We start from the raw sequence: 16,203 nt of genomic DNA, 5'->3' as shown, positions 1-16,203 counted from the left end.
CAATACAATACAATACCGCTCACTACGTGTCTGTTTAGGAGCACTTAAAACTACACCAACCAACGCCTTGTTAATAGAAGCCGGTGAACAGCCTTTAAAGATTCGGCGACAGACCATAGCTGCTAAGTATGTCCTCAAACATTTTACTGTCACCCGGTCTCAGCTTATCCCCAAGCTACGACTTTTACATTCTTATTATTCTTCACAACCTCCCCGTGGAAACCGTGTCCCTGCTTTATATACCGCCTTTCGTTCTCTTATCTCGAGAGAAGTTGAGCTCCTCCGTTTACCCACATTGTCCTTATACTCTATCCCTTATGATAGTCCTTTTGTCCTCAAGTAATTATATCTTCTTCGGAATCATTTTCCTGTCTAACACATTCTACTCCTCTTTCTCCTCTTTCAACTAAACGTATTCGACTTTCCCTCTACTTAAGGGAAGTAAGTATTTATACCGACGGGTCAAAATCAGTACAGGGCGTTGGAACAGCCTTTTATATCCCTCAGCCGTATACTCTCTCTGAGTTTTCTCTCTCTTTTACCTTTTCTGTTTTTACCGCCGAATTGTTTGCTATTCGACAAGCCCTCATTACCATCAGGTCACATGCGTATGATAAGGTTACGATTTTCACGGATGCACAAAATGTTCTGCACGCCTTATGCTCGCCTCTTTCTTCCCCTAATTGGTACTTATATAGCGTCAAGTATCTCTTATACAGTATATCCTTACTCGTTCTGGCGTATACGTAACTCTGGTTTGGGTTCCCAGTCACTCTGGTATCATGGGGAATGAGACTGCTGATCAGGCAGCTAAATGAGCATCACAACAATCTCCCCCTCTTTCTCTAGCGATCCCTCCTTCTGATCTCATGCATGAAGTGCGGGCTATATCGTATCAACAATGACAGTCTGATTGGAATGAATCGTCACGAGAAAAGGGACATTTTATCATCTATTACAACCTGTTATTCCTCCTAAACCGTGGTGTTATTATGGCACGTACTCTCGGCGCCACATCACATCTATTATTCGTCTACGTTTTAATCATGCTCTTACTCCCCAATATAAAAATCGATTTCATCTTTCTCCCCCAACTTCCTGTGTTTGTGGCTTGCCTGATACCGACAGTAATCGCCTCCTGTTTCAATGTCCTGCTTTTGATGTTCCCCGCCAGCGCTTCCTATCCTCTTTGCTTAACATGAACAGCCCCTTCCCCACAAGTATTTCGTGTTTATTATCCTCTCTAACTCCTACTCTTGTTAACAGCATACATCAGTTTCTTGATGATGCATATATTGTATTATAATCCTTTAACAGCCTATTTGTTCTCACTCTTCCATTGCAAAATGTTTGTTATATTTTTGGTGGGATATAAATCACCTTAACCTGTATCTTATATGAGGTCATCATGTTTTTGTGTAAGTCGTATGTGTTTTTCTTCTATCAACTATACCTTTAACGCTTCACTACGAGTGATATATGTGTCAGTGTTGAAGTTATTAATCTGGTTTCGTGACTGGACGATAACAAATGAGTCCAACCACACCATTCAAGAAGAAGAAGAAGAAGAAGAAGGTTACGAGGTGCATGAACTTTTCAAGTAAATATCGGCATATATTTTCATTACAGTTGTATTTGTTATTTCCTTCGTCATTAGAATTTTTCTTTCAACGATAGAATTAGAATTATTTCATCATGCTATTTTACAGGGCCTCTGTCCGACTCGTTGGCTGAATGGTCAGCGTACTGGCCTTCGGTTCAGAGGGTCCCGGGTTCGATTCCCGGCCGGGTCGGGGATTTTAACCTTCATTGGTTAATTCCAGTGGCCCAGGGGCTGGGTGTTTGTGCTGTCCCCAACATCTCTGGAACTCACACACCACACATAACACTATCCTTCACCACAATAGCCTTACAAGGGCTGCACTCGGCTAGTAATAGCCACACCAAATTATTATTATTATTATTACAGGACCTCTTCTTTTTAGCTTTGGGTGTGTGTCCGGGGATCTACACGGAAAGACATGACCGGGTAACTCATTTTCCGAAAGATATTTTGTTTCATGTAGGGCTAATGTCATCTAATGCAGTAACGATTAAGCGATAAGTCCCGTGTCTTCAACGCAATAGTTTGGTTTAACATCTATGGCATTGATAGTGTCATTTAGCCATGGAGCCGGACTCTCTTACACTATTGATTATATCTCGACCAAACTTCATATTCATAATCTACTTATCCAGAAACGGGTCTCTATATGCATATCGATTAACAATCACTTAATAGAATGGGGATTTGTAGAAAGACCAGGAGAGTTTTTCGATTTTCTCTTACACTATTGATTATATGTAAAATATGTAGACTGTATGTGAAATTCCCTTTCATTTTAAATCATTTTTATCATGTGCATAATTTCGCTTACTCTTCAAATGACGGAGAAAATTACTATTCTCTACGGACTTCGTGCTCTTCAGTCAGTGACGGTCACCCTCGCAGACACACAGTTATTTGAAGGATCCATAACAAGAGAAAATCAGAGGATGCATAATATTTCGCTCGGCTTGAAAATTAACCCCACCTAATGTAACTGGACACCGAGGAAACATGACGTAGAACTTTTTCCTTTGGTGTCTGTCTGCCTATTCCTAAACGTGGAAAACTGCTCGACTTATTTCAACCAAATTACGTATTTGGAATTTACTCACTCGCAATTTTATCATAAGGTGCATATGATGTCATAGTAATCACATGGAGTTGGTTTTTATAGGATGATTAATCTCAAATATTCGGTCTATCAAAAGAATGTATATAGCAAACGTTTAAGAATATGTTATTTCATGTACTTATTTATCGTACGACGGATAATAATGCATATGATTACGAAAAAGGGGATATTTAGTCTAAGTCCCGTGGGAGAGAATATGCACGTCACTTCAAGGTGGGTAATGGGAAAAACTGAAGAGCCATTTACTCTTTTTGAAGGGCAGATATTAAGGGAGGTACCATCAACGTCAGAGCCCCACGCCAGTGGTCAGGGATACAATATGCAACCTGAGAACCAGATAATTTCACACAACTTCGGACCAGGAACTGTACCGTGCAATAAATTCGGAAATCGTACTCATTCTCGTTCTCGACTTTGTTCAGCTTCATAATATTTCACGTTACTGTCACTCGCTTTCGCAGGAAAATATCATTTTAACATGTCGCATTGAACGTGTGAATAGAGACATATGTTACTTCTCATGAATTCCTGAAGGAAACATGTAATCCACTGCAAATTCTCATGAGAAGAACGGGTGTAAATGCTAGTAATGAATAAAAGGGAAATTACAATGTTTTTTATGTCTCATTTTCTCTCATTTCCATCGCCGTTAATTTTCATGACTTTGCTTCTCAAAATTGCTTTAGATTTAGTGCTTTTTATGTGTATTGCTTTCATACACATATATTAATGCCATTTTGGATAATTGGGTGAAGTTCAAATGACAGTACTGACAGTATCCTTTAAAGATTTCAATTCTCTCTCTCTCTCTCTCTCTCTCTCTCTCTGCCTTGTCCTTACCGCACTCCAATGCGTCTGTTTAATAAAATTAATCTAATTATGGTGAAACACCTAAACAAACTCACTACGTCTACAGTTATGATGTGATCTAGCCAGTCAGTCGGTATGTTTAAAGATGATAGATCCACATGCGAGTTTCACTACTACTACTACTACTAAACGTTTTCATTCCTCCCCTGAAGGGGGAGGCGGGCCCCTTAGAAGGTGACGCCGTCTCTCAGGCCGGGAGATTTGTTACGGTGAAGGAGATGTGCGGAGAAGGTGAGGGGGTAGGCGGCCGTGGCCTACACTACGAACTGTCCCGGCATTCACCTTAGTGCAGGAGAATGGAAAACCACGGTAAACCATTCTCAGGACAGCCGACAGGTGAGGCCAGGGGTGAAGTCCGGCACTGCGCCCCACACCCGTCTCCCGAATGCAGAGGCGTAGAGCCATGGTAGAGCCGTGGCCACCTTTCCTCTGCTCGGTTGGCCGGTCATAGTACAGAGCTCTTGAACCACGGACAAGCCGTGGCCTCTTAAGGGACGAAACCCAAGGGCCGAAACCCACTCTGCATCTACCGACGTGCGAGTTTCACACCAACTCACAATTATAAGCAGAAGAAAGTGACAACGTCGTTTTGGAGGATGAAACTGACAGCTTCTCTCACGAACTGGTAAGATTTTATTTTTTTTGCTACTTTGTACATTTTTTGTTACCGTAATTACGAATCACCTATTTTAAAAGTAAAAATATAGGCAAAAATTTGTGAAGAGAGTAAAATTATCGTACGTGTAAAAAATTACGGTATTACATAATAAAATGAATTGTATGGTCCTTCGGGCGAAAATACGGTCCATTTTTTATGTCGTGTGCGGTTTTTCCCATCGTCTGATGTTGGCAACACTGAGTATAACTGAAGTTAATGTCTTGTACCAGAGTGCGAAATCGGAAAAAATGTGGGGGGGGGGGGGGGAGAGAAGGATCGTAGGGCTTAACTACTAGTGTTTATTTCAAACAGTATATAGGGGTATATAATTCCCTTCTAAGTAAATTACCCCCTCCCCCTTAAAATGTAAATTTAAAATGTTTTTGTTTGAATTCTGTTGTTACAACAAGAATGATGTTCAATTGAGAATTATTCCCGGGTTTCGGATGGACTTACCAGAATGAAACATGAAAAATAAGCTGCATGTTTGGAGTTGCCACTGTTGCATTGTTGTATTGCTCAAGGTCTGGCAGTCATCCTATTATTTATATCTTATGTGTAGTATATGAAAATATGCTCAGTAAAATACATTGATTTCAGTAATATATGTGTTATATTCCCTCATTTTATAATGAAACATTCCCCCCTGGGCAATTTTAGTGGGGGGGGGGGCTTTGAGATAAAATCATCGGTGGGGGAGGGAACCCTCCCTTCCCCCTGCGATTTCGCACCCTGTCTTGTACATAGAACAAGTAACTGTAGAACTACTTAATTAACTATTGAGATCGTTGGAGATTGCCCACGTTTGTAGTTGAGGATATCAGTTTCACGATAAGATAAGAAAATAGCAGTTAAAGTTGGAGGTTTACAATCCCAGGTAGCCCCGTCGTAAATCGGTGATAGTGTCGGCCTCTGGATATCAAGATCGCGGGTTGAAGCACGGCGGAGGTAGTTGGATATATATTTTTTCTATTTACTTTACGTCGCACCGACACAGATAGGTCTTATAGCGAAGATGGGATGGGAAAGGCCTAGGAAGTGGAACGAAGCGGCCGTGGCCTTAATTAAGGTACAGCCCCGGCATTTGCCTGGTGTGAAAATAGGAAACCACGGAAAACCATCTTCAGGACTGCTGACAGTGGGGCTCGAACCCACAATCTCCCGATTACTGGATACTGGCCGCACTTCAACGACTGCAGTTATCGAGCTCGGTAGTCGGATATTTGATGAGCGGGAAAAGATCCATTCGACACTCCATGTCGTACGATGTCGGCATGAGCCCTTCCTGACTCCAACTCTATGTGGAGGGATGCGATCACTATAGCGTGTTTCTGTGGTGGTTGGTAGTGTGGTGTGTTGTCTGAATATGAAGAAAAGAGTGTTGGTACAAACACAAACACGCAGTCTCCGAGCCTGAAGAATTAATCGGACGCGATTAAAATCCCGACCCGGCCGGCAATCGAACCCGGGACCCTCTGAACTGAAGGTCTCAATGCTGACCATTCAGCCAAGGAGTCGGACTTAGCAGAGGCTATTATTATTATTATTATTATTATTATTATTATTATTATTATTATTATTATTATTATTATTATTATTATTATTATTATTATTATTATTATTATTTTATACAATTGGCTTTACGTCGCACTGACACAGATAGGTCTTATGGAGACGATGGGTTATGAAAGGTCTAGCAGTGGGAAGAAATGGGCCGTGGTCTTAATTCCTGTTGTGAAAAATGGAAAACCACGGAAAACAATTTTCAGGGCTGCCGACAGTGGGGCTCGAACCCACTATCTCCCGGATGCAAGCTCACTGCTGTGCGGCCCTAACGGCGCGCACAAATCGCCTGGTAAATTATTATTATTATTATTATTATTATTATTATTATTATTATTATTATTATTATTATTATTATTATTATTATTACGGGGTTACCCGTGGAGCAGAAAGAGGTTAAAGAAGGTGCGGGCTGGAATGGGTCTAACTACCAAATCAAAATGAATTTAAAACTTAAACTGAAGGTTATATTTTTTGAATTTCAAACTTAACAATTTTCCATCATAATAATGAAACATCAGGCACAGTGATAATCATAAAGCAAGTCTAGGAAAAGACAAGATTAGTGGTTTTAACAGATCCTGGGCTTCAAGCCCCCGCTTTACTTTTCCTGAGCTCCTAGCTCAAATTTACAAAAGAGCACAAATTTGTACAAGGGCAGAAATCCTCTAATTCAAAGAACACTTGCTCCCAAAATGACAACATCTAGCCTTCAAGAGGCATTCATAAACCTTACAAAACTTTTGAAAAGAGAGCGAACAGGCTCTCAGTTTTCCACGCCTACTCGAGGCAACCTCAATTTACAATTACAGGCCTGTCAAGGCACTACTTATTTTACAGGGGTATTAAATACCCAACCTACTGGGCCTAACAGGTTAAATCAATGGCCCGAACACAAAATGAATGGAGGCATATACTAGCACTCCTAGATAGGAACACTTAAAACCTAAAGGGCACTAGGCCGATGAAACAGGGGCTATTCCTAAACTACTGAGGTGACTCGTATAAGGGTAAATTGATACATTACGGAAAGGAAGAAAAACAGTTACAAAACGTAGTCACCTCAAACCAAGATGAAGGGGAGCTCGAGAGGGTACATCACTCTCTATCCCCGATTTACAGTCAAAGATTTTATGAAACTTTTTACATTAGCCGGCAGAAGTTACATTTTATAAACGTAGGTTACATGGTTAAAGATTCGGACCTTCCCCTTGGAATAACCTGCGGCGATAGTGACAACAAGGAAGATGGAATTATGTGGCCATATCTGGTAGCAGTTCTAGCTGCCGACGAAAAGGCCGCCCGCCTCCTGATTAACACACACACTCAGAAGATGTCGATCAATTGGGCAAGAAATGTGAGCATCCACAGTTTATAAATCCTCAGGGAAGATTCGAGACCATTCAAGATTAAACTAGCCACACCCACTCAAGTTTATTGGTTAATTTCAAAGTTACACACAGAATCGAAGAAGAAGCCGGTGATAGGTGGAAAATTAATTACAGTAATTAGGGATTGGCTAGATTCAAAATTGGCGGAAATAAAAAGGAAATATTGCCAACCCAAAAATAAATGAACATCAATCACAAAAAAATACTTATGAATACAAAACTTCTTTGAATTATAAGTTTTTATACCTCGCACCAGAGTATATGATCATAGTTTTTAGTAGTGTCATCTGTAGAAAAATGTCCAAATTTCTTGATGGATAGCGAACAAAACTAGTAGAAATTCAATCAGTTCAGGAAACTTCGCAATAACAAAATTACATCTTATTTCTGTGGTGACATCTTCTGAGTAAATTTCTAAGTTGGTGTAGTTTCAGTTTCACTGTTTCACCAATAGAGAAGTTCATTTAGGCGCAGAATTTGAATGCGCTGCGTTGGGGTGTACCTCCCGGTACAATTATTATTATTATTATTATTATTATTATTATTATTATTATTATTATTATTATTATTATTATTATTATTATTCCAATCGGCAGCTAACCTCGAGGTGTTTTCTCTTCCCTATTTACCTAGGGACAGACAACTTAGTTTAAACTTCTATGTATATCCACCCGTTTGTCCCATTTCCTGATATGGGATCGGAGATAAAGTGAAATGAAATTATACGGCATGTTTTTCTTTTTATGGTCGGATGCCTTTCCTTGCGCCAATCTCAGCTGAAGTGCTAATATAGATTAAATGAATGATGGTGACTTCAGCTGAGTAAGGAAGTGGAAGGAATCGGCTGTGGGCTACCAATAGGAATTGTCTGGTCATTTACCTGGAAGTGAAAATGGAAAACCACAGAAAACCATTCTCACGAAAGCCGACGGTGGGGTTCGAACCCCTCACGTCTCCCGAATGCAGTAAGTTGGGAAAGGGCGTTAACACTCCGCTCGGCACCGTAATACGGACGTACAATTTGGAACTGTGCACACTAGTGTAGTGGCGTAGTTCTTCACTTTCAAACCTGATGACCGAGATTCGAATCTTGGCGATTGCTGGGTGGGATTGTCGCGAGGTGTTAGGAAGAGCAACCGATCGAAACCCAAATTAGCCAATATAGCGCCAACTAGTCCAGAAATAACGGAAATAAACTGAAGATACCTCAGTAACACAGAATATTAGTTTCCTTTCTCTCAAGTGTGCTATATTGATGACCAAAGGTATCCCAAACCTCTATAAGAAATAGACATCGGATTTATAGGCTATGTAAATCAACAATATAGGCATGCAACTATGCTGCAAAAAGTGGTGAAATATGCATTTAAATATGCACTTATTTTCATGCTATTGAACACTTGTAGGAAGTGCAAACGTAACATTCCTTTACTAGACTCACGCGATTCACCCACACCAATACATAAAATCATAATCTTGAATAAACAATAGAATGAAAAACAAAAAATCACACTACTTCCAGCTGCGGCTGTTCCACTAGTACAAACAATCCGTGCATAGTTTGTGAGACGTATCAGTCTATAAGTGTTCACTGTCAAAAATTATACACACGTCTCCTAGATAAGACACCGTGTCTTAATTAATACAAATAATACATCAATTAGTAAGGTTGTGAAAAAAATGTAAAAAACAAAACAAACACAAACGTGAAGAAACACACTTAAATACACATTCTTCTTTCATTTAACATTGCACATCCTACTTTTCCTGTCACCGGGCGAGTTGGCCGTGCACTTAGGAGCACACGGTTGTGAGCTTGAATCCGGGATATAGTGGGTTTGAATCCCACTGTCGGCAGCCCTGAAGATAGTTTTCCGTTGTTTCCAATTTTCACACCAGGCAAATGCTAAGGCTCTACCTTAATAATGGATAGCCACGGCCGCTTCCTTCCAGCTCCTAGGCCTTTGCTATCTCATCGTCGCCATAAGCCCTATCTGTGTCAGTGCGACGTAAAGCCACCAGCAAAAAAAAAAAATTCCTGCCCACATTTTGCTTTGCAGTACACTACAACAGTCTTCTCTAGGTTTCCTGATATACAGCTGTGGCATTTTTCTTTTAAAACTAGCTTCAATGCGGAGAATGATCCCTCTACATCTGTGGATGTAACAGGACAGAACTTGAATTCGGGAGCGAGTGTGGGTGTTAAACATTCTGGTAGATCCACGTCATCAGTACCAGCCAAATATTTGTTTATAGCTACCCGGATTTCGTTTAAGAACATCACGATATTTTGTTTGCAGCCGAATCCGAATTTTCCTGGGATACCTGCCAGTTTACACTTCATGTCCTCCATTATGTCCAGCGAATCACCAAAACGCAACTCACGTGTTTCTAGCTTCTTGATTGATTTTAGCTGGTTTGTTTCGGAAGTGCGTTTTGTTAAGTGCCAGTTTCCTCTGAACCGTTCCATTGCCGAAATAGTTCACAATATTAATTACTTTACATTTACTTGAAGACTGCTTGTGAAACATGTTAATATATGCATAATGTATGTGTATGTTTAGTCCTCAGCCCGAAGGCTGGTTGGATCCTAAACAGTTCCACCATCAACTGTCATAGATGGCCTAGGCATCACTGAAGAGGCGTACTAGGGAAATGAGGAGTGAGGTAGTTTCCCGTTGCTTTCCTCACCGAGCCAGAAGTTGCTATTACACATCAGTCTGCCAAGCCCACTGAAATGCATGCACCAACTGACCCTATGAGCAATATTTTCACACCATTCATAGCAGGGACTGGCTGCAGAAGGAATGGCATTACTAGCATTACTCATACCTCAGTCACTTTCATTTTGTCAAAGCTAAGAATAAAGCTGAGACAGATCAATGAAAGTAACAAAATTGCTCTAGCCCATACCAGAAGACATAGTGCACTGTAAACACTAGGTCCTGCCAGCAAAGGCACATATGCATAATAAAAGTCGAAAACATGCGCAATAAATCCTAAATTTGAAATGTTTGCACTGTTCTCAAATCTATGCAAATTTGCATATACAATATATGCAATATTAGACTTAATCATTTATTCAAGTTCACCTTCAAAAACACTTCCTTGTCTGGTTTGGAGGTCTACGTATCGGCAAACAAAATATGCATTCGAATACAAATGCGATGTCTAATAATAAATCAGCTGGGCCGATGACCTTCGATGTTAGGCCCCTTAAAACAACAAGCAGCAAGCAAGCAAGCAGTAAATCAGCTGCAAAAGCAGTAAACTTTCAGACCGACTATGACGGGGGTAGACTCGTCCCGCTAAACACTATTGCAAATGGGTCTGCCTAATATTAGGGGCAGATTCGCTACACTTCTCCTATGCAACACAGCTGCGTTTTGAGGATTTAATTAATTGAATGGATGAAAACCATAACGGTATAAGTGACATTAAAAAAAGATTTAAGTGCAGGATGTAACTCCGGGAGGATGTATCCTTTCACCAACAAAGAGATACAAGTGATAGCGGTAATATTCTGCACTCTAGTGATGGGTGGTATAACTACAAATACCATGCTTTATATGAGTGTTTAGATGTTTAAATGCCTTTTTCTCTGAATGACCAAAATGCTACTTATACCGTTATGACTTTCATCCATTCAATTGTACTTCAAATTTAATTTAAATTTAAAATAACTTTTGCTCTCATGTGAAGTTTTAAAGTCATGGTTCTGAGATTTCATGTTTATTCTTTAGGCATTCGGCCGTGTTGTGTACAGTCAACCGCACAAACATTGGCTTTCGCAGTAGATGGGTTTCTTTCAAACTCCTCTTGTTTGAAATAGGGTGCGAGTGGTAGGATCCAAAGTATAATGTCTTGGCCACCCACTGTCCACAGTTTACGAGTATTCTCGCATTTCGAGAATATATAAAGTTAAATATTTCTTTTCCGGCCAGTTTTTTGTGCGGTCGAGTGTACATTGAATGGATTGTATGGCTGGTGATGACCGTTTTAAAATGTAGTAAGTACAACTGGGCATCCAGCCTTCCTTAACCTTTAATAATAGAAATGTTTGCTCAGCAGGTCGTATTTAAAAGGGGCAAGTTTTACGAGTTTGATGATTTTGTCGATGCTCTAGAAGACAGTGAACGTTGTTGAAGAAGATGATGTGACAGAATATAACATTTTCCCTTCGTGCTTCATATTAACTTATTTTCATGTTAGCAGAATTAATGAGATCCTGGGTATGACGAGGACTGGAAATCCCATCAACACACAGAGGATTCCGCCTTTCTACTGCGTAAAACATGGTATTTATGGTACCCAGTCGGCCAGCACCAGTTAGTCTCAGGTCTGGAATATGTAATAACTGTCCAAAAAGTCTAAAGTCACTATTATTTGCAGTGAATGAATGTTATTCGTATTTAAAAAAAAACAAAACAACAAAAAAAAACATATCCTGCAGTTGTGCCTAAATTTTGCAAAGTGAACCTTATAGTAGTACCAAAAGCTAAAAATAGACTTTTTTAAAATGTGAACTTTTTATTTTACTTCATTTTCAGCCATTACAGAGCTGTTCTAATTTGCATATACTGTATACCGAGTGGTTCACAAGCCCCTTATTTTTTCGGAGGTAGGTAACCCAACTAACGCGTACATCACAGTCATCCGAAAAACATTAGTACCTGCTTCTTTATGGCTTTAGTACAACCATACCGTTTATATAATGCTCGTGAGTATGGTAGAAATCATTAACGGCAGTGTTATTTCTATTACTTAAACTATAATTAGTGTGTAAAACGATCACAGCTGCGAACAGGGGCGGTGCGTGGTATTGTTGCAGTGTTGCACAACTCCCAATAATTTTGCACTTTATTTGTCGTCTTTTCTTCTAATGATTTTGTTTAATAAACCTAACATGTGTTCGAAAACATGTTAAAATCAACCATCTTTGGTCGTTCGCTGTACTAATGCTTCGTAACGGACCAATAATCGCTGCTGCCTTCGAATCAAACTCAGGGGGTTTGCTTCCCTACGGCAACTCCCTAGCGGTTGGGAGCGTGCAGTTGTGAACTCGCATCCGGGAGATAGTCCTAGGCCTTTCCTGTCCCATCGTCACCATAAGACCTATCTGTGTCGGTGTGATGTAAAGCAACCAGCAAAGATAGATATGCTAATAAGCTTTTGGGTTGTTTCCGTGTTAAGGAAACAAGGTGATATTATTTACGTTTCGCAGAGAACTTTGCTGCGCGTCTTCAGAAGAAAATCTCATCTGTTCACGAGGACCATCTTTCTTGACACAGAGAAAGCCGAAAAGCTTATTAGCACGTCCACAATTACGAATCGTGAAATAATCAATCTAAATACGAGGGCGAATCAAAAAGCAAGTTACTCTAGCTCGCCGTGAGAGCACGCTGTGTATCGTGGCCGTGGCCTATGCGGAGCAAGCTATAGTAACTGCTGACACGTTCGTTAGGAAGGTTGGTGTGGTATGTCGTAGTGCTCTGTGTGCAGAGCGGGCTATGCTCAATGGCGCATCAACTGGATGTTCACTCCAAATTGGAGGTGCGCGCAACGATCAGATTTCTATGGGCTAAATGGCTCAATTGCACGGACATTAATCGTGAAATCACTGCTGTAGGCCTATATGGTGAACGTGCAATTTCTCGCCCAGGTATTGTAAAGTAGTGTAAGCAATTTGACGCCGGACACACGATCTCATGGACGAATATCGCGAAGGCAGGTCCGCAACGTCCAGTACCGTTGCAAATGTTGACCGTGTGGATGGGGCCATTAGAGAGAATCGGCGCATAACACTGCAGAAAATTTCCAGCATGCTGAACTTTTCGTATGGCAGTGTGTTCTCTATTGTTCATCAGCACCTTGGATTTCATAAACTGTGTCTAAGATGGGTCCCACGTCTGCTCACCGAAGTTCACAATGGACAACGTTTCCAATCGTCACTGGCATTTCTGCAGCGGTATTCTATGGTGGGCAAGTTTCTAGGGCGAATCATCACAGGAGATGAAACGTGGTTCCACCACTTCACCCCCAAAACAAAGAGATCATCGATGGAATGAGTGCACACCACATCACCACCACGAAAGAAAGCCAGGGTCCAATCTTCAGCAGGAAAGGTAATGGTGAGAGTGTTCTTTGACATGGAGGGTGTGGTGCACGTGGAATTTATGGCGAAAGGCACGATAATCAACTCGGCTTCGTTTTGTCAAACGTCGAACCGGTTGCGTAAGGCAATTAAAGAAAAGCGGCGGGAAAAATTGAGCGCCGGTGTGATTTTGTTGCACGATAACGCGACACCTCACACGGCCCGCCAAACGTCCGAACTGCTTCAGCGATTCAAGTGGGAGGAATGGCAACATCCTCCATACAGTTCAGACTTAGCGCCATGCGATTATCGTGTGTTCGGTAAGCTGAAAAACGATCGCGGTGGACGACGATTGCGAAACGATGAGGAGGTGAAAGCAGCTGTCTCCAGGTGGTTACATAGCGCTGGAGGTGATTTCTACGCTTCCGGAATCGAAAAGTTGGTTGACCGTTCCGAGAAATGTTTACCGTCTCTTGGGGACTCTGTGGAAAAGCGAACTTACATTGTATGTAGCCATAGCCGTGTTGCCTATGTGTAGATGGTTTCATAAACCCGAAAGACATCCAACTAGACATTGACAAACTAAACGATGACCTGGAAAATATAAAAGACTGGACTAAAAATAATTCTCTTAAAGTCAATCCATTCAAATCGCAAGCAATCATAATTGGATCCAAAAGTAATCATACCAAACTGAAAAGTGTTAAAATTCCCCCAATCCTATTCCATGCAACACCAATACAAATAAACGAAACAGTAAAAAACCTTGGCCTCATTTTTGATAAGTACTTAAACTGGACGGAGCACACGACGAAAGTATGCCAACGAGTATTCTTTTCTTTGCACTCTCTTAAACGTTTACGGGATCTCCTTCCTCTAAATACAAAAAAGTTACTTGTTCAAAGCTTAATTCTACCCATCTTCGATTATGGTGACGTAATATACAACAACCTAAACACCATCCTTAACGTTAAACTTCAGCGGGCTTATAATACATGCATCCGTTTTGTATTAAATATGCCCAGGTATTGCCATATATCGCCTTGTCTTGAACAGCTGTCGTGGTTATATTTGGCGGAGAGAAGAAACCTTCACTCTGTTTCGCTTGTTCACAACATTCTCCGTACAGACACACCAAGTTATCTGAGAATGGATCTTAAATACTTGTCATCTCCAAACAGTATACCTACAAGGTCAGAAACCTCTTCCCTGCTGAGCTTCCCAATTTACCGCACGACCGGGTACGGCAACTCATTCATACCTGCAACCATACGCTCTTGGAATTCCCTTCCGGCTGTAATTAGAGACATACATAGTAGAAATGTATTTAAAAAAACATGTTATAAATGGTACATAGACTTAAGAAATTAGTATTTAATGTTTTTTTAAAAAAAGTGACTCTCAGAAATTTTCCTTTTGTTTATAACTATTATTTAAGTTTAATTTTATAATTCATTATATGTAACTAGAAATCCTAATACTCTGTAGTTTGTACAATGTAGTACATATGAGATGGTTTGGCATAACAGCAGGCTTCATAGCCTGAGCCACGCCAAAGTCAATAAATAAATAAATAAATAAATGGCCATAACTTGGAAGTGTAACTTGCTTTTTGATTCGCCCTCGTATTATAATAATGTTCAGTTGATTATTTAGAACCAATGACAAGAGAGATACTGTACAATGTATATAATGGTACAAGCCGTCAGCCACCTTTTATAGCAGCAACAGCTATCGTAGTGACATCTAGGCTCTAGTTTATGTGAACAGAGTGGTGTCCGGTAACTCTTGATCAGATGCAGCAGTGTATTCGGTGATCATTGCTATGGATTTTCGTATCAGCTGCAAGTTCCGGCGAGGTCGCTGGGACCGGACGTTGGTAGTTACGGGTTATATTGTGAGAGGCTGATATTGCTTTACTCGACACGTCACCACCACTACCACCAACTTATTCGCCCCGCGGTCGAGACAAGAAAAGGAGAAGAAATTTCTCTAAAACAACAATAGTGATGATGATGAATACATTGTTCTATGTAGTCAAGGTTTCCGGAATGTGCTACCAGTTGCGAGACAAACCAAACAAAATGTCTAATTTAATTTTGGTGTTGATCAAAGAAATAATGTTTCAGTTGGGAATCATCGCGGGTGATCACTGCGCGATGTCAAACTGTCAAGAATGGTGTCGATGGTTGTTCTGCTGCAAATGTTTCCTGAAATCGAAAACCGATGGGACGGGTCTTTTACCCGGGAAGACAGCAGATGACGTTACGCCCAAATCTGCTCACTACTACACTGTGCGGCGGATTTCAAGGTAAGTTGTAATTAATCCTTCATATGGGTTGACTGTTAATCAATAGAATGAACCCCACTGTCGGCAGCCCTGAAGATGGTTTTCCGTCGATTCCCATTTTCATTAAGGCCACGACCGCTTCTTTCCCATTCCTATCACTTTCCTGTCCCATCGTCGTCAAAAGACCTATCTGTGTCGGTGCGACGTAAAGCAACTTGTAAAAAAAATGAATGAACAACACAATGGTAATATTTTTCTATCAGTAGTGTGTGCCATCATGATCAGATTAAGTCTGTTGGGTGCGGGAGGCAGTTCAGGTAAGAGAGAGAGGAAGAGAGTCGTTTGTCATTCAAAGCTGTAATACGTATACCAGCATATTCTCAAGTATTGCATCAAGAGAATGTGCTAATTCATGACAATCTGTGCTAGGGGATTGTTTAACAAAAATCTCACTTAAAAATCTAATAAAGGAAATTTACTGCACAATAACAGCTTAAACCTTGAATAAAACTTCAAACTGACCCAATTGCCTAATGCGTTGATGCAAATTATGATAGGTTTTATTTTAATATAATACTAGCTGATATACCCGTGGTTCACTACGGAATTCTGCATTG

The 16,203-nt window shown here is 40.6% G+C and overlaps 1 protein-coding gene across 3 annotated transcripts in view; it reads left to right on the top strand.

Annotated features, from left to right (window-relative positions):
- LOC136882655 (synaptotagmin-15) overlaps positions 1-16,203 on the top strand; it is a 209,465-nt gene that overhangs the window by 153,308 nt on the left and 39,954 nt on the right. For 2 of the 3 annotated variants that reach the window (XM_067155143.2, XM_067155142.2), the window contains exon 2: positions 15,426-15,607. The exons of the other annotated variant lie outside the window; for it this stretch is intronic. In XM_067155143.2, coding sequence (XP_067011244.2) covers positions 15,456-15,607 — 152 coding nt within the window. In that variant the 5' untranslated portion in view covers positions 15,426-15,455. The remainder of the gene's footprint in view (positions 1-15,425; positions 15,608-16,203) is intronic. 3 annotated transcript variants of the gene reach the window in all.

This window comes from Anabrus simplex, chromosome 1 (assembly GCF_040414725.1).
Source record: "Anabrus simplex isolate iqAnaSimp1 chromosome 1, ASM4041472v1, whole genome shotgun sequence".
NCBI lineage: Eukaryota > Metazoa > Arthropoda > Insecta > Orthoptera > Tettigoniidae > Anabrus > Anabrus simplex.
This window is presented reverse-complemented; position numbering and strand designations above follow the sequence as displayed.